Source organism: Argopecten irradians, chromosome 2 (assembly GCF_041381155.1).
Source record: "Argopecten irradians isolate NY chromosome 2, Ai_NY, whole genome shotgun sequence".
Classification (NCBI taxonomy): Eukaryota; Metazoa; Mollusca; class Bivalvia; order Pectinida; family Pectinidae; genus Argopecten; species Argopecten irradians.
The window spans coordinates 55,300,667-55,319,421 of NC_091135.1; the positions used below are offsets into that span (position 1 = coordinate 55,300,667).

The window sequence follows — 18,755 nt, forward strand, 5'->3', positions numbered from 1 at the left end:
GCCCTACAGGTGTTAGTTACAGTTACATACTATGTGGTGCCCTACAGGTGTTAGTTACAGTTACATACTATGTGGTGCCCTACAGGTGTTAGTTACAGTTACATACTATGTGGTGCCCTACAGGTGTTAGTTACAGTTACATACTATGTGGTGCCCTACAGGTGTTAGTTACAGTTACATACTATGTGGTGCCCTACAGGTGTTAGTTACAGTTACATACTATGTGGTGCCCTACAGGTGTTAGTTACAGTTACATACTATGTGGTGCCCTACAGGTGTTAGTTACAGTTACATACTATGTGGTGCCCTACAGGTGTTAGTTACAGTTACATACTATGTGGTGCCCTACAGGTGTTAGTTACAGTTACATACTATGTGGTGCCCTACAGGTGTTAGTTACAGTTACATACTATGTGGTGCCCTACAGGTGTTAGTTACAGTCACATACTATGTGGTGCCCTACAGGTGTTAGTTACAGTTACATACTATGTGGTGCCCTACAGGTGTTAGTTACAGTTACATACTATGTGGTGCCCTACAGGTGTTAGTTACAGTTACATACTATATGTGGTGCCCTACAGGTGTTAGTTACAGTTACATACTATGTGGTGCCCTACAGGTGTTAGTTACAGTTACATACTATGTGGTGCCCTACAGGTGTTAGTTACAGTTACATACTATGTGGTGCCCTACAGGTGTTAGTTACAGTTACATACTATGTGGTGCCCTACAGGTGTTAGTTACAGTTACATACTATGTGGTGCCCTACAGGTGTTAGTTACAGTTACATACTATGTGGTGCCCTACAGGTGTTAGTTACAGTTACATACTATGTGGTGCCCTACAGGTGTTAGTTACAGTTATTACTATGTGGTGCCCTACAGGTGTTAGTTACAGTTATTTACTATGTGGTGCCCTACAGGTGTTAGTTACAGTTACATACTATGTGGTGCCCTACAGGTGTTAGTTACAGTTACATACTATGTGGTGCCCTACAGGTGTTAGTTACAGTTACATACTATGTGGTGCCCTACAGTGTTAGTTAGTTACATTACTCTATGTGGTGCCCTACAGGTGTTAGTTACAGTTACATACTATGTGGTGCCCTACAGGTGTTAGTTACAGTACATACTATGTGGTGCCCTACAGGTGTTAGTTACAGTTACATACTATGTGGTGCCCTACAGGTGTTAGTTACAGTTACATATATGTGGTGCCCTACAGGTGTTAGTTACAGTTACATACTATGTGGTGCCCTACAGGTGTTAGTTACAGTTACATACTATGTGGTGCCCTACAGGTGTTAGTTACAGTTACATACTATGTGGTGCCCTACAGGTGTTAGTTACAGTTACATACTATGTGGTGCCCTACAGGTGTTAGTTACAGTTACATACTATGTGGTGCCCTACAGGTGTTAGTTACAGTTACATACTATGTGGTGCCCTACAGGTGTTAGTTACAGTTACATACTATGTGGTGCCCTACAGGTGTTAGTTACAGTTACATACTATGTGGTGCCCTACAGGTGTTAGTTACAGTTACATACTATGTGGTGCCCTACAGGTGTTAGTTACAGTCACATACTATGTGGTGCCCTACAGGTGTTAGTTACAGTTACATACTATGTGGTGCCCTACAGGTGTTAGTTACAGTTACATACTATGTGGTGCCCTACAGGTGTTAGTTACATACAGTTACATACTATGTGGTGCCCTACAGGTGTTAGTTACAGTTACATACTATGTGGTGCCCTACAGGTGTTAGTTACATACTATGTGGTGCCCTACAGGTGTTAGTTACAGTTACATACTATGTGGTGCCCTACAGGTGTTAGTTACAGTTACATACTATGTGGTGCCCTACAGGTGTTAGTTACAGTTACATACTATGTGGTGCCCTACAGGTGTTAGTTACAGTTACATACTATGTGGTGCCCTACAGGTGTTAGTTACAGTTACATACTATGTGGTGCCCTACAGGTGTTAGTTACAGTTACATACTATGTGGTGCCCTACAGGTGTTAGTTACTGTTACATACTATGTGGTGCCCTACAGGTGTTAGTTACAGTTACATACTATGTGGTGCCCTACAGGTGTTAGTTACAGTCACATACTATGTGGTGCCCTACAGGTGTTAGTTACATACAGTTACATACTATGTGGTGCCCTACAGGTGTTAGTTACAGTTACATACTATGTGGTGCCCTACAGGTGTTAGTTACAGTTACATACTATGTGGTGCCCTACAGGTGTTAGTTACAGTCACATACTATGTGGTGCCCTACAGGTGTTAGTTACAGTCACATACTATGTGGTGCCCTACAGGTGTTAGTTACAGTCACATACTATGTGGTGCCCTACAGGTGTTAGTTACAGTCACATACTATGTGGTGCCCTACAGGTGTTAGTTACATACAGTTACATACTATGTGGTGCCCTACAGGTGTTAGTTACAGTCACATACTATGTGGTGCCCTACAGGTGTTAGTTACAGTTACATACTATGTGGTGCCCTACAGGTGTTAGTTACAGTTACATACTATGTGGTGCCCTACAGGTGTTAGTTACAGTTACATACTATGTGGTGCCCTACAGGTGTTAGTTACAGTTACATACTATGTGGTGCCCTACAGGTGTTAGTTACAGTTACATACTATGTGGTGCCCTACAGGTGTTAGTTTACAGTTACATACTATGTGGTGCCCTACAGGTGTTAGTTACAGTACTAGTTGCCACAGGTAGTTACATACTAGTGGTGCCCTACAGGTGTTAGTTACAGTTACATACTATGTGGTGCCCTACAGGTGTTAGTTACAGTTACATACTATGTGGTGCCCTACAGGTGTTAGTTACAGTTACATACTATGTGGTGCCCTACAGGTGTTAGTTACAGTTACATACTATGTGGTGCCCTACAGGTGTTAGTTACAGTTACATACTATGTGGTGCCCTACAGGTGTTAGTTACAGTCACATATTATGTGGTGCCCTATACATGTAGGTTTTAATAACAGATAGTAACATCTGTTGTGCCATAAGTGTAAGTTAAAGAGAGTAAGAAGTTATCTGGTGCCCGGCAGTGTTAGGTTTAATGATAAACAAGCTATGAGGTGCTTAGTGTGTTAGGTGAAGGGACTAACATGCTACAAGGTATATAAATTCAGGGTTGTTATTTAAATGATTTATTTACTAGGACTGTCCATCTACAAGGTGACATTGAGGTATCAGACATAGGTACTAGCATGCTACTGGACCTAGGGTTTGGTCATCAGCTGAACACAGGGACTGGCATGCTATGTGGTGCCCACTCCCTACAGCCTGGGAGGCCTACCTTCTGTCGGATACTGAGTGAGTTTGGGGTAGTCGGTCGCAGGAACAATGTGTCTTGAGATGTGAAGCCGGAGTCCTGTGATGACACACTAGTTAGGCGTACTACCCCACCTACTTGGGGGTGCTGCTGGACGAAATGGAGACATGCATGTATGACAGTTCTGATTACAAACATATAGTATACTACATGCAAAGCTCACATGATCTGTCAGGGTGGGTAATTATTATTTCTATTTTTTGGAGTTTGTTTGGTTTTTATTTTCTGTTTAACTCTATTTCTTTCTTATATTTATTCATTTTTGTTTCATTAATAATAGGCTATCCGAAGAATCAAATGAAAAAGGAAAATCTTCCATACAGAACTGAAGAAATCATATTAAAACATTTCAGAAGAAAACCAAAAATTGAAATCCAAGATGACCACTTGCCAGGCCTTTTTCCATGCATACAAAGTAAGAAAGCTTAAGTCACTAAGAGATATATGCATGAGATATAAATGGCTACCTCAGTCTTACATTAAATCGTGTCTGAACAATAAAAAAATGTAAAGATAGGATTAACATGATATTCTGTTTGATTTGTTTAGAGCTTAACATTGTACCACATTTACTTTTTTCTTTAAGACCTACCCAGTACACTTCATGTGCGAATGTAGCAACACCTGTGTTCAGAACAAATATATATATATGTATTTATATGTGTGTGTTTTCAGTGTAACTGCATGTGTGCTGAAGGTAGATGCATGTGTGTTCAGAGGCTGCATGTGTGTTGAGGGTGTCTACATGTGTGTTGATTGTGGCAGTATGTGTGGCTGCATCTGTGTTGAGGGTAGCTGCATATGTGTTGAGAGCAGCTGTATGTGTGTTGAGAGCATCTGCATGTGTGTTGAGGGTATCAATATGTGTGTTGAGGGTGGCAGCATGTGTGTTGAGGGTATCAGTATGTGTGGTGAGGGTAGCAGCATGTGTGTTGAGGGTAGCTGCTGCATGTTGAGGGTAGCTGCATGTGTGTTGATGGTAACTGCATGTGTGTTGAGGGTAGCTGCATGTGTCTTGAGAGCAGCTGAACGTGTTGAGGGTAGCAGCATGTGTGTTGAGGGTAGCAGCATGTGTTTTGATGGTAGCAGCATGTGTGTTGAGAGTAGCTGCATGTGTGTTGCTGGTAACTGCATGTGTGTTGAGGACAGCTACATGTGTGTTGAGGGTAGAAGTATGCATTTTGAGAGAAGCTGTGTGTGTGTTGAGGGCAGCTGCATGTCTGTTTAGTGCAACTTCATTACTTCCTCCTGGTAATAGCAAAATAAATGTCAATACAGGTATGGTAATGTGATAACATAAATAAAGTTTGTAAAGGGGTACAAATCTCGTGGAATCTACATTCATCAAAAATATTTCATTCCCAGATCTACAATTTGTTATGATTGTTAAGGTGCAATGAAAGTGCATGTTGATTAGTCATGTGTGACAAATTAATTAGCATCATTTTTAATCACGCATGACAAAATGTTAGAATCATAAGTCAAAAAGCACTTTGAAGGCAAATTTTCAGCTATTGCTCTAGGCATAGTTTTTTTCTATGAAAAGATTACACATGATATGAAAGCTATAAGAAAGCTATTTTTACACACCCAAAATATATCACATGATTACAAAATGTATGAGATTTTAGAGCAAAAAAATCAATACTTAGATAACCAAGGTAAAATCACAAACAAAACCTATGTGAATGTTCAGTTTTTCTAGATAATTACATTGGAAAGTCATTTTACATGTAAATCAGACACTTTCACAATTCCTGCCTGTCATTCAAGATTTAATTCCAATATCAAGGTTTAATAATGTGGTAAAATTTAGGCCAATCAAGAGCTTTTGTGGCCATCTTGGATTGCTGATAGAACACTGAGATTAGCAACAGAAACAAGAGGCCCATGGGCCTTAACAGTCACCTGAGTTAGAACATATAATGGAACAAATTAAAGACATATAAACACTATAAGCTGGTCCTTGAAGTTGGTCAGTGATTTATAAATTTGACTTTTTAGACTATAAAGAGTATTTGCTTCCATCAAACCTGTGAACTTAGAGGTATTTTTTGAAATTTTAATCATTTTGACCCTGTTTGGTCCTGCCCCTCTGGTCCCCCAGGGGATCGAGGACAGATATGGATGTTAAAATGCTATATATTAGGCTAATAATTCTAATCAAGTTTGACTAATTTCCTACGAAAATTGGGCAAATAATGTTCACAAATATGTTTTTCCTATATAAACTAAAGTAAACTTGACCTCTCCCCAGGGGGTAACGTGAGACCCCAAGGTCATATAATTCACAATTTTTATAAGACACCTTAAGACCTTTGCATCTATAATTATTTGATTCTACTATATCCAGAATTTTAGAAGATTTTTGAAGTTTTAGCCTATTTGACCCTTTTTTAGCCCCGCCCCTCTGCCCCCAGGGGGTCGGCCAGGACCTATGTGGATATGATATTAAAATGCTATCTCAGGCTAATAATTCTAACCAAGTTTGACTCATTTCCTATGAAAATTGAGCAAAAAATGTTCATTAATGTGTTTTTCCTATATAAACTATAGTAAACTTGACCCCCTCCCCAAGGGGAAACAGGAGACCCCAGGGTCATATAATTTACAATTTTTATAAACAAACTTTAAGACCTTTTCATCTATAAAGTGTATTTGATTATACCATTTCCAGAATTTCAGAAGAAGATTTTTGAAGTTTTAGCCTATTTGACCCTTTTTTAGCCCCGCCCCTCTGCCCCCAGGGGGTCGACCATGACCTATGTGGATATGATATTAAAATGCTATCTCAGGCTAATAATTCTAACCAAGTTTGACTCATTTCCTATGAAAATTGAGCAAAAAATGTTCATTAATGTGTTTTTCCTATATAAACTATAGTAAACTTGACCCCCTCCCCAAGGGGAAACAGGAGACCCCAGGGTCATATAATTTACAATTTTTATAAACAAACTTTAAGACCTTTTCATCTATAAAGTGTATTTGATTATACCATTTCCAGAATTTTAGAAGAATATTTTTAAAGTTTTAGCCTATTTGACCTTTTTTGGCCCCGCCCCTCTGCCCCCAAGGGTCGGCCTGGACCAATATGGATATGATGTTAAAATGCTATTTCAGGCAAATAATTCTAACCAAGGTTGACTCATTTCCAATGAAAATTGAGCAAAAAATGCTCATAAATGTGTTTTCCCTATATAAACTATAGTAAATTTGACCCCCTCCCCAGGGGGAAACGTGAGACTCCAGGGTCATATAATTCACAATTTTTTGTAAAGGACCTTAAGACCTTTCTATTTATGAAAAGTATTTGATTCTACCATTTCCAGAATTTCAGAAGAAGATTTTTGAAGTTTTAGCCTATTTGACCCCTTTTGACCCCGCCCCTAAGGCCCCTGGGGGTCAGTCATAGAAAATTTGTTAATAGGATTAAATGGCCATTTCATACTCATAATTCTGACAACATTTGACTCATTTTGCTATTACAAATGACCAAATAATGCGCAAAAATGTGTTTTCCCAATATAAACTAAAGTAAACTTAACCCCCTCCCCAGGGGGAAACTAGAGACCCCAGGGTCATATAATTCAAATTTTTTTATTCTACCACATCTGTGTGTAGAGAAGAAGATTTTTGTAATTATACTCAATTTTACCCCTTTTGGCTCCTCCCCCCTGGGGGGTGGGGACCATATTATTCACAATTTTGATTGGCCTTATGCCTTAGAAGGTTTGTGCAAATCTTCATTGAAATTGCTTCAGCAGTTTTGGAGAAGAAGTCGAAAATGTAAATTATTTATGGACATACGACGCACGACGACGGACAAAAGGCAATTAGAATAGGTCACTTGGGACTTCGTCTCAGGTGACCTAAAAACTGGAAATGAACTGTGGAGGTAAAATTCTAAGAAAAATGTATAGATCACCAAAATTACCATGAAAGATAGTTTATCTCGATGGAAATTACAGGATGAGAAAAAACAATTTTGAATATCATGGTTTATTATTAATTGTGACTGCTATTAGTATTTAATGCATTAACCTATTCTGTCATAGACCTGGTTAAATTCCTAGTCATATGTTCAATGTAGGACCTAACACAGAAGACAATCTGTCATATCACTTTATCATTACAAAATGCTTTTTCTGTGTAATGAAATGCAAACATGCTAAAAAATACTAGAAATAATAACGGAAATAGTATGAACAAGATCCTCTCACAGAATCAAACCTGTATTGAGGAGCCATCACTGATAAACAAATGATAACCTTATATTGTAAAATAATCTTCTTTCTCAGCCACTTTTCAAGATTTTGATATTAAAACAACTCAGGCAAGATTCAAAATAAAAGATAACAAATTTACAAGAATTCCACTGAAGTGGATGCGTCGCCTGCACAGCATCACAAAATATATCTATTTACAGTTGAAAATATTTTTAATAATTAGAGGTGAAGTTATAAAGTCCTGTAACTCTTGCAAATATTGATGATCTAGGATCTCATTGATACAAAGAAATCAACCAATTTTTTTTTTAAATGTTGAAATCAGACAATAAAACTTAAGTTATTAAGCGGAAACCATGGATTTATCTGTTTTGACGATTTTAAAGTCCCATAACTCTTGCAAATATTGACAGATTTTGACCATTATCAATCTCATCCGAGATCACATTGATATAAAGCAATATACCCAATTTGGTTGAAATCAGACAATAAATACTTAAGTTATCGCATGAAAACCTTTTCCCGGACAGCAACGACACCGACATAGTGATACCTAAGTGTCACTTGTGTTGCAGGCGACACAATAAACTGAATGGAAATACCTTTCAATATAACATAGGTAGATATTTATTTGAGATCAACTTCCATGATTAACTTTGATCATGAAATTTGGAAAAATAAACTGCACATGAAAGTTTAGAGTAATTATAAAGCTTTGTATCACCAGACATAAAGGTTTTTTATAAACTATAATCATTTTTGGTGGTTTCTCAAACAGGTTTAATTGTACCTTACATAGCTAAACTGCAGACATCATGCAGGAACTAACAACTAGAAGATAGACTATCAGGTAAAAAACTTTTTTTGTGGGAGAGAAATGAACAGTTATGGTTCCTTAGGATAACCTGCTATTCACAAACATATTGATATTGACAACTACTGACCTATACAAATTTAAAGCCATCATCATTTATATCTACAAACATTTTATGTTACAATTCCTTATGGATACCAACCTTTACATAGCTATGGTTCCTGACTGGCCACCAAAAACTCTTTCAGAGTTATGGTTCCCAAGTGGTTACCAACCTTTACAGATAGTTCCCAATGGTTACCTTTAAGAGTTATGGTTCCCAAGTGGTTACCAACCTTTACAGAGTTATGGTTCCCAAGTGGTTACCAACCTTTACAGATATGTTATGGTTCCCAAGTGGTTACCAACCTTTACAGAGTTATGGTTCCCAAGTGGTTACCAACCTTTACAGAGTTATGGTTCCCAAGTGGTTACCAACCTTTACAGAGTTATGGTTCCCAAGTGGTTACCAACCTTTACAGAGTTATGGTTCCCAAGTGGTTACCAACCTTTACAGAGTTATGGTTCCCAAGTGGTTACCAACCTTTACAGAGTTATGGTTCCCAAGTGGTTACCAACCTTTACAGAGTTATGGTTCCCAAGTGGTTACCAACCTTTACAGAGTTATGGTTCCCAAGTGGTTACCAACCTTTACAGAGTTATGGTTCCCAAGTGGTTACCAACCTTTACAGAGTTATGGTTCCCAAGTGGTTACCAACCTTTACAGAGTTATGGTTCCCAAGTGGTTACCAACCTTTACAGAGTTATGGTTCCCAAGTGGTTACCAACCTTTACAGAGTTATGGTTCCCAAGTGGTTACCAACCTTTACAGAGTTATGGTTCTTGAGGGTTCCTAACTTTTATGTATGGTTCCTGACTACCATTTTACCTGTACCGATGGATCATTCTCTGAAGAATCACAGTTTCTGTTATATATTTACCTGTACAGAGTTGCGGTTCCTGGTTAGGTGACTAGGAGAATGTGACTTGAGGGAGCCACTAGATGAACTATTGATACTGTTGATGCTGCACATACTGGATTTCCTGGAGCCTAGAGAACTGGGAGAGCTGGGTGGGGACTGTTGCTGCAAAACAATACAAACCTCAAATTATTGACTTTCTAACAAAAATCAATGAAAATCAATATACCTGTCAATCTTCCAAATGATCTTTTACAATAATAAGACAATTTATTACATTTACATAAATGTAAAGGTTACCTCATCTTCAGTCAAATCTTTCATTACACTACATTATGTACACTATTCATGAAGGTCTAACGAAGCCCCCTAGGTCTTTCTATAATGACCGATCTAGTGTACATGTTTTAATAGTGCAATGAAAGATCTTTATGTTAAAGCTGACAATGCAAGTTGAAATTATTAAAATGATTTTTTTTTAAAAATAAGTATACTCGTTTTTCAAGAATCGTTTATGAGACATTCCCCGGTTGAGGACAGCCATTTTTGTTTTACATTCCGACGACTCACCGACCCCTATATAAAGCGTGTGACTAGACACACGTGCGCTCATTCATGTACCTATACACCTAGCAGTCCACAGGTTATATCACCTACAAATAGGTAAACAAAACCCTCACCTGTAAAACTATATGGGACTTTTTTTTAGCAAGAAAATATGTCAACTCCTCTAAGTTGTCATTTAGATGTTTCTCAAAATAAAATTCCAACGCAAGTGAATAGAAATCCAAACAATAATCCGTCCACATATCTCCACGTATATCATCGTACCCGATGCACTCAACTGACCATATACACGTAGCTACGTACCTGACCCGAACGAGCGACAACTATCAAGGACACACACGTGTCGTTGTACATGTACGTGTAAAACTTAGTGTATATTGAAGTGTTTTATTAGTTCGTATTGGACATATTTTGGGATATAGCTGACAACACATTCATCTATTACTTCAATGAAATATTGTCAGGTGAGTGCCAGTGTTTATTTTCAATTTGACATTGTTATTTGCAATATCGGGGCATGTGTACATTATGTACCTCAGACAAGACATGTTTAGAATGATACACGTGTGTCGAATCCCGTGCTTTATATAGGGGGTTGGCCAGTAAAGGTTACCAAGCAGAGCAACAGAAAAATGGCTGCCACTTCCCTAGATACCACACTGTCATAACTAGGGGATGTCTCAGAAACAATTTTTGAAGAAAAAAAAATTCGTTAATATATCTTTTTTTTAATTTCAAATGCATGTTTTTAACTTGACTCATTGTCAGCTTTTAAGCTTTACAATGTTGTAGTGACAGAAACAAGAATTAAGATTTTTAATCAAGTAACAGCAAATGTTTGCGATATAGTATGCACATTATCTGAAGATTGAAGGAGACAATATCAACTAATTTTCAGGTGAAATGTAGCTAACTTTTCTAAAACTAAAAATCAGGCGGGAAAGATAGAGTGAGCAGAGGGGGGAGAGAGTGACTTCATACCTGGGCCTAGTTTTATGAACATCCTTAAATTTAAGAAATTTCTTAACTTCAAATTCTATATAGGAAAGCATTACAAATTTTAAGGAAGACTCCTTCACTTTTTAGATTTTTTTTCCATAACTTCTAGAATGCTTTCCTACGTGGAATTTTAAGTTAGGAGATTCCTTAAAGTTAAGAAATATTCGTGAAACTGGGCTCTGGAAATCTTGGGTGAGTGGAGGGGGACATCATACCTGGAAATTCCATGTGGATGAATCCTGGCCTTTGATATCATTGATGCATTGTTCACTAGCTGTTGGTAGTTTGTCTGGCTCACTGGCTCCGTAACACAGGCTATCCATGATCTCCTGTAGATGAGTGATCTCTGTCAGCAATCCTATCTCGTGTTCCTGTACACAGGTGAAATTACAATAATACATACTATGTGGTCTAAGCTGGATTGTTTCATCTATTACATACAACACAATTACAGGAACATCTCAAGTTAAAATATAAACTTTATTTCTTTTACATCGATTATGAAACAAGTTATACAACTTATGCAAATCACTCTTGATGGCCCGGATGTAAGCGTGCGAGGGGTCTTAGTGTGGGAGGAAACTGGAGTGCCCAGAGAAAACCCACGTGATCGGCAGATGACCCCTAACCTTTTCACGTCCGTGCGGGGGATTGAACCCCGGCCGACTAGATGAAAGGCGAGCGGCTTAACCTCTACACCACCCGATCACCTAAAGTTAGTCACGTTTGTGTCCCAAAGTGGTAACCTACAAATAGCTATCGGACATGGGAAGGTTACCCAACAAGTTCCTGATAAAATGAAATTCAGGTTTTGATAGGAACACTGATTTGATTATTTCACTTTTGCTTAAAGATGCTCCACTGCTGACAAATGGTATTTTTTTCACTATCAAAAACAGAAGCAGATGATTTAGTATTTTTCTTCTGCTACAAAAGTTACTTACTTTACACCATTACCACCATTGAAAAGTTTGAGCTTCTAATTTTACTTCAAGTTAAAAATATGAAAAAAATTAATTGTATCCCGAAAAAATTCCGTGGTACTATATTCTATATGAAATGAAGTACTGATTGCGCATGCACCAAAGGCGAAATAAATTATTTTATATTATTTTTTGTGTTAATTAGGCATATATATACACGATTAAACACAAATTATTGTTCGAATGATGAATATCATTAATGCTCTGTTGGCGATGGAGCATCTTTAACCAAAATTAGATTGACACAGTTCATAAAAAGTTGACAATTTATTTCTCGTTCGTCTTACCACAAAAGGCCGGAGACAGCTTATGAAGAGACAGAAGCGTCCCCGTTCCTCGATGAGAGCTGTCCGTACTGCATTCTTCTCCGTCTCCTCCAATAGTAGATATTTATCATTGACATCCTGCATAGCACTGTCTAACTTCATTTGCATATCACTCTTCCCTGGAAACATACATTAACGGTACAACAAAGTTCAACACTGTACCTTATAGAAAGTCAAATCTGGAACTTCTGATAAAGTCAAGTTACCTTTAATAGTACAATTTTAAATAAGTTAATATGTCAGCTATGATCCAAAATTTCATTTTGTGAAAAAGATTTGATGAGAAGATTTACCTGTAGTCTTCTTGGCCTTTTTCTGTAGTCTCATGGTGTCTGATGCTGCTTTCTTTATCTCCTGCCTGGCACGCTTGTATTCTAGGTAACAAAATCAATTATTTCAGTTATACCAACTTCAATTAACAGAATTGATCAACTTGAATATCAACAAAATCATGGTAAATCTGTAATTTTAATTGAATTTTTCAAATGTGTCACTTCACTATGAAACAACTCATTTTCTCGGCAACTTACCGTAATTTCATGTTTTCATGTGTAACTACTTTCCTGTGACTATATCTAATTTTTTTTTTTTTACGTTTCTGTGACTACGATATTTAATTTTGTTTAGTGATAAGGTTCTACTGCAATTATATGCCTAGCACATTTTCAGGGTATTATTTTCATGGTTTCTAGAATTATGCCTAGCACATTTTCAGAGTATTATTTTCATGGTTTCTACTTGCACATGAAATAGTTAGCAGTATTAAGACACATTGTAACTTTTCTTTCACACATAAATCATACAAACAATGAAAGGATTACACCAAGGGAGACTACTCCTTCTTTAGTTTTTCATTGTCTTTTGTAAGTTTGTTTCAGTTTTATTTCTCTGATTATGTTTTAATGCCTTTACAAATGTTGTCAATCCTGCCTCAGATTTCTCAAAAGCAATCTACATATGTACATCAAATTCAGACAGAAACCAACGAAACCAACCAAAGAAGTATACAACCTTTGGACCTTACACTTTCATGTCCCTGACCTATGGACCTTAATATTTCACCTCATTACCTCTGAAACTTTTCAACTTTCTTGTCTGACACTTACCTTTTGCATGTTCTTTATCTAATTGTGATACTGTTTTCTTCCAGTCTTCTCCTTTTTCTTGTAGAGGGTTCACTAAGTTATCAATGATTGATCTGTCAAAAAGTTCAAAGGCCATAAAGCACATATATCTAATATCTAAACAAAACATTACAACCTTTGAGATTAACATATTAAAACATGTATCATATCAACAATTGAAACATTTTAATCATAATGCTGAAATAGAATTTATCTCCAATAGAGCATGTCATCTAACTTTTCAAATTAAGTCATAAGCTTCTTCTAAATCAAAGACATTATGAAGGGGTGAATAAAGGATTATTTATTGTCTTCTCTCTCTGAATTAATTTAAAGAACTATAATGGATGACCCTGAATGGAGAGTTCACACTACATGTATATAGTGGGATCAGTGGAACCTGAGATTGATCATTGCATGATGGAGAACCAACACAAGAGGCCCAGAGGGCCTGTATTGCTCACCTGTTTTCTTGTTAGTAATTATCACAAGACTCTGATAATTAGAAAAATCAGCAAAATTGACTCCCAAAGTTTAATTTTGAATACAAAATAGTAGCCTAATTGACCTTTTTGACCTAGCATCTATTGCCGTTTAAGGCCCCGGGGGTCAGCCCTATCATTTGTACAATTTCAAATCCCAACCCTATTAGGATGCTACCATTGCATTATAAGTGCTCTTCCATTCTTAGTTGCAGAGAAGAAGTCGTTTATATGGAAATAGCCAAATTGAACCCTTTTGACCCCACCCTTCAGGCCCCCGGGGAGTCAGCCCCATCATTTGCAAAATTTTGAATCCAAACCCTATAAGGATGTAACCATTGCATTATGAGCGCAATCCCATGTTAAGTTGCAGAGAAAAAGTCATTTATATGGAAATTGACCACTTTTGACCCCGCCCCTCAGGCCCCCGGGGGTCAGCCCTATCATTTGCTCAATTTGGAATCCCCAGCCTACAAGGATGCTACCATTGCATTATGGGTGCTATACCATGCTTAGTTGCAGAGAAGAAGTCATTTATATGGAAATAGCCAAAATGTACCCTTTTGACCCCGCCCCTCAGGCCCCCGGGGGGTCAGCCCTATCATTTGCACAATTTTGAATCCCCACACTATAAGGATGTAACCATTGCATTATGAGCGCAATACCATGCTTAGTTTCAGAGAAGAAGTCGTTTATATGGAAATAGCCAAATTGACCCATTTGACCCCGCCCCTCAGGGCCCCCGGGGGGTCAGCCTCATCATTTACACAATTTGGAATCCCCACCCTATAAGGATGCTACCATTGCATAATGGGTGCTATACCATGCTTAGTTGCAGAGAAGAAGTCATTTATATGAAAATAGCCAAATTAACCCCTTTTGACCCCGCCCCTCAGGCCCCCGGGGGGTCAGCCCTATCATTTACACAATTTTGAATCCCCACCCTATACGGATGCTACCATTGCATTATGGGTGCTATACCATGCTTAGTTTCAGAGAAGAAGTCGTTTATATGGAAATAGCCAAATTGGCCCCTTTTGACCCCGCCCCTCAGGCCCCCGGGGGGTCAGCCCCATTATTTGTACAATTTTGAATCCCCACCCTATAAGGATGCTACCATTGCATTATGGGTGCTATCCCATTCTTGGTTTCAGAGAAGAAGTCGTTTATATGGAAATAGCCAAATTAACCCCTTTTGACCCCGCCCCTCAGGCCCCCGGGGGGTCAGCCCCGTCATTTGTACAATTTTGAATCCCCATCCTATAATGATACTACAATTGCATTATGAGTGCTATCTCATGCTTAGCTTCAGAGAAGAAGTCGTTTATATGGAAATAGCCAAATTGACCACATTTGACCCCGCCCCTCAGGCCCCCGGGGGGTCAGCCCCATCATTTGTACAATTTTGAATCCCCACCCTATAAGGATGCTACCATTGCATTATGGGTGCTATCCCATGCTTGGTTTCAGAGAAGAAGTCGTTTATATGGAAATAGCCAAATTGACCCCTTTTGGCCCCGCCCCTCAGGCCCCCGGGGGTCAGCCCCATCATTTGTACAATTTTCAGTTAGTAGCCCATAAGGATGCTACCAGTCAAATTTTGTTGAAATCCGACCAGCGGTTATGGAGAAGAAGTTGATTGTTGACGGACGCCGGACGACGGACGACGGACGCCGGACGCTGCGGTATCCCATAAGCTCACCTCGGTCCTTTGGACCAGGTGAGCTAATAAACTAGAAGAGCTGAATGTCTTACGTAGTAAGGCCTTTGAGTTTGGACTCTATTGTCCTGTGTCGAATACAAAGTCTTGTTAGAGCTGAGCCAATGTCCTTTGTAGCCCCTGGAAAGACATAAGATGGTGTAAACAATGGACACGTTAATACAGGGTAAGAATATATAGAGTTGTCTCCATTCTTTTCCTCATATTTACCTAGGTAAAGCAGAATACATAATCACTGAGCAGAATGGTGCCGGTTAATTAGTAATACAGGTACATATATAGCACTGTCAATATTAAATGTGTTGGAAAATTACATTCTTTTTTTACAATTCATTTGTTGACAAAAGGAAATGTGTATACAATGTTGTTTATTATCTTGTGTTCAACTCTATAAGTCACAAAGCTGCAGTTACATGTATATAGTATATACATATCAAATCCTGCCTTTAATTGAAAATGACCAAAATATATCAAAATGACCATAATATATCAAAATGACCAAAATATATAAAACTAAGGGATTATGCAAAAACCCTGGCACATCACTAAATCACTCTAGCTATTAATAACACACACAAAATAACCGACCTGAACTAAAATTTACAGACAAACACATAATCACTCAGTCTGAGGTGATGCTCATGCTGGGGCAGATTTAATGGTACAGATGGTGGTACATACCTATATCTAATGTAAGCTGATAATCAGAGGTCCTTCAACCCAGTCTCTGGGTTTTAAGTTGCTTGAAAAGGCATCCTATCTGTCTATATGCTGGTATAAACATAGACTTACCTCTGGACCCTGTAGCCATGTCTGCAACTTTCTGAAAGGCATCCAGGAATGCTCCAATAGCTCCTAGGGTGGCTCTGTTAAGAAATAGATTTAGGCTTATACATCTAAATATGAACGGTTCATCACTTTAATTCATTATCTATTTTTATGATCACAATAATTCTCTGGTAAAGAAAAGTCAATACTATTAGAGATTTAATAATATTAGAGATTTCAGACAAAGTATAAAGTCTCCACAAAATTCATTCATTCTTAATACCATATTTGACCCAATAAGTGCCCCCATCCCTGTAAGTGTCCATTCCCCTTTTTTAGGATTCAATATAATTTATTTACTTTGAATTAATTAAATGAAAACTAAAAATATTATAACTTTGTTGGTTTTCTTTTGCAAATTAATATGGCTTACCTCATAGAATAATTTATGAAAGGCTTGTCCAAATTTTCCTATTAAATGCCCCTTTATTTGCTTCATTTTTAGCGCCCTGGTCGCTTATTGGATCAAATACAGAATATAAAGGAGGTGTTGCATATAGGGTGAAAATCCGCCCACAATAATTTTTTGATTTTTGAATTTAAATTAGTTAATTGCATTAATACACATATTTCTATAATACTTTAAACCCGATTGGACCATTATTAGGACTACAGCGCCCCCTACATTAACACAGGTTATCATCGTTTTACCATAAACAGCTAAAGTTGATGAATCATTGGATATGCCACGTTTGTTTAGGTTAATTTCGTCTACCCCCTGTTTTTTCCATAATATCAAAGTACTGAGAGAACACTGTCTAATATTACCGACTTTACTGTTGGAGTAGAATGTGATTATGAGGTGCGTATTTCGACCAAACCTTGAAATTATCATCATAAACTCATGTTTAAATAATATTTTTCAGAAATTCTACTTATCCGTTTTGAAACAGTGGGACGCATAAAACTGACAGTTATGATCTAGCATATACACAATGCCATGTTGCATTCCAGAAACTGTATAAGCATTAAGGTAATAAATACGACAGTATGTGTCCTTTGCCCATTGATATTTAAAGGGAACCATCAATGTTGCAATCGTCTCAGGTAGGGTGTTAGAATTGCACCTGCTATACCCATTGCATGATCGTAAAAGGCAACTAAATTTAGTACCTTTTTTGCTGGCGTCAATCAGACATCAGACGAGGCGCTATTCTCATTTTACCTTTAGTAACCTATAGGTATCGCGAAATAATACCACCAAAATGTTTACCAGGTACTGATTACAAGTTATAAGTTTTTTTCTCATCCAACAACCTTCATGAAAGTGCATGCTTTCTAGCAGCTTCATTTTGCTAGATATTTTCGTCTAACTTCTTAGAACAAAAGGAGACCAAAATACCTATATCAATGAGTTTAGATTAGAATTTGTCGGTTAATGTTTATATCAGATTCACTATTTTCAAAACAAGAGGCCCAGAGGGCCTGTATCGCTCACCTGGTTTGTAATGCCAAGTAATGTTCTGAATACAGGTTCATTGTTTCTTTTCTGAAGGAATTTTAATATTAACCTCTAAATCCCCTATTGGGCCCCACCCCTCCTTCCCCGGGGGGTCAGAGCCAAAATTTATACAAGTTCTGTTTCCCTTTCCAAAAAAGGATTTATTTATGGCCAAATTTGGTTACAAATTCCATGCAGAACTCTATGACTAGTAGCGATTTAAAGGATTTACCTTTATTTCCCCTATTGGGCGCCCCCCCTCTCCTGCCCCCGGAGGGTCAGAGCCAAAATTTATACAAGTTCTGTTTCTCCTACCCCCAAGGATGTTTATGGCCAAATTTGGTTACAATCCATGCAGAACTCTAGGACAAGTACCGATTTTTAGGATTTACTTATAATTCCCCTATTGGGCCCCGCCCTTCTGCCCCCCGGGACCAGAGCCAAAATTTATACAAACTCAGTTCATATTCTCCCAAGGGATATTTCTGGCCAAATTTGGTTACATTCCATGCAGAACTCTGACTAGTAGCGATTTAAAGGATTTACCTCTATTTCCCCTATTGGGCCCCGCCCCTCTTGCCCTTGGGGGATCAGAGCCAAAATTTATACAAGTTCTGTTCCCTTTCCCCCAAGGATGTTTGTGGCTAATTTTGGTTACAATCCATGCAGAACTCTAGGACAAGTAGGGTTTTAAAGGATTTACCTCTATTTCCCCTATTGGACCCTGCCCCTCCTACCCCCGGGGGTCAGAGCCAAAATTTATACAAGTTCTGTTCCCCCTCCCCCAAGGATGTTTGTGGCCAAATTTGGTTACAATCCATGCAGAACTCTAGGACAAGTAGCGATTTATAGGATTTCCTTTATTTCCCCTATTGGGCCCCACCCCTCCTGCCCCCGGGGGGTCAGAGCCAAAATTT

At 38.2% G+C, this 18,755-nt stretch overlaps 1 protein-coding gene across 5 annotated transcripts in view; it reads right to left on the reverse strand.

The window, feature by feature from the left end:
• LOC138315995 (protein MTSS 2-like) overlaps positions 1-18,755 on the reverse strand; it is a 59,284-nt gene that overhangs the window by 21,019 nt on the left and 19,510 nt on the right. For 3 of the 5 annotated variants that reach the window (XM_069257454.1, XM_069257456.1, XM_069257451.1), the window contains exons 3-10: positions 16,362-16,435; positions 15,605-15,689; positions 13,350-13,441; positions 12,537-12,617; positions 12,205-12,362; positions 11,150-11,305; positions 9,390-9,533; positions 3,334-3,459 (exon numbers count right to left, since the gene is read on the reverse strand). In XM_069257454.1, the coding sequence (XP_069113555.1) occupies positions 3,334-3,459; positions 9,390-9,533; positions 11,150-11,305; positions 12,205-12,362; positions 12,537-12,617; positions 13,350-13,441; positions 15,605-15,689; positions 16,362-16,435 (916 nt within the window). The remainder of the gene's footprint in view (positions 1-3,333; positions 3,460-9,389; positions 9,534-11,149; positions 11,306-12,204; positions 12,363-12,536; positions 12,618-13,349; positions 13,442-15,604; positions 15,690-16,361; positions 16,436-18,755) is intronic. The other 2 variants (XM_069257453.1, XM_069257455.1) reach the window with 2 other exon arrangements.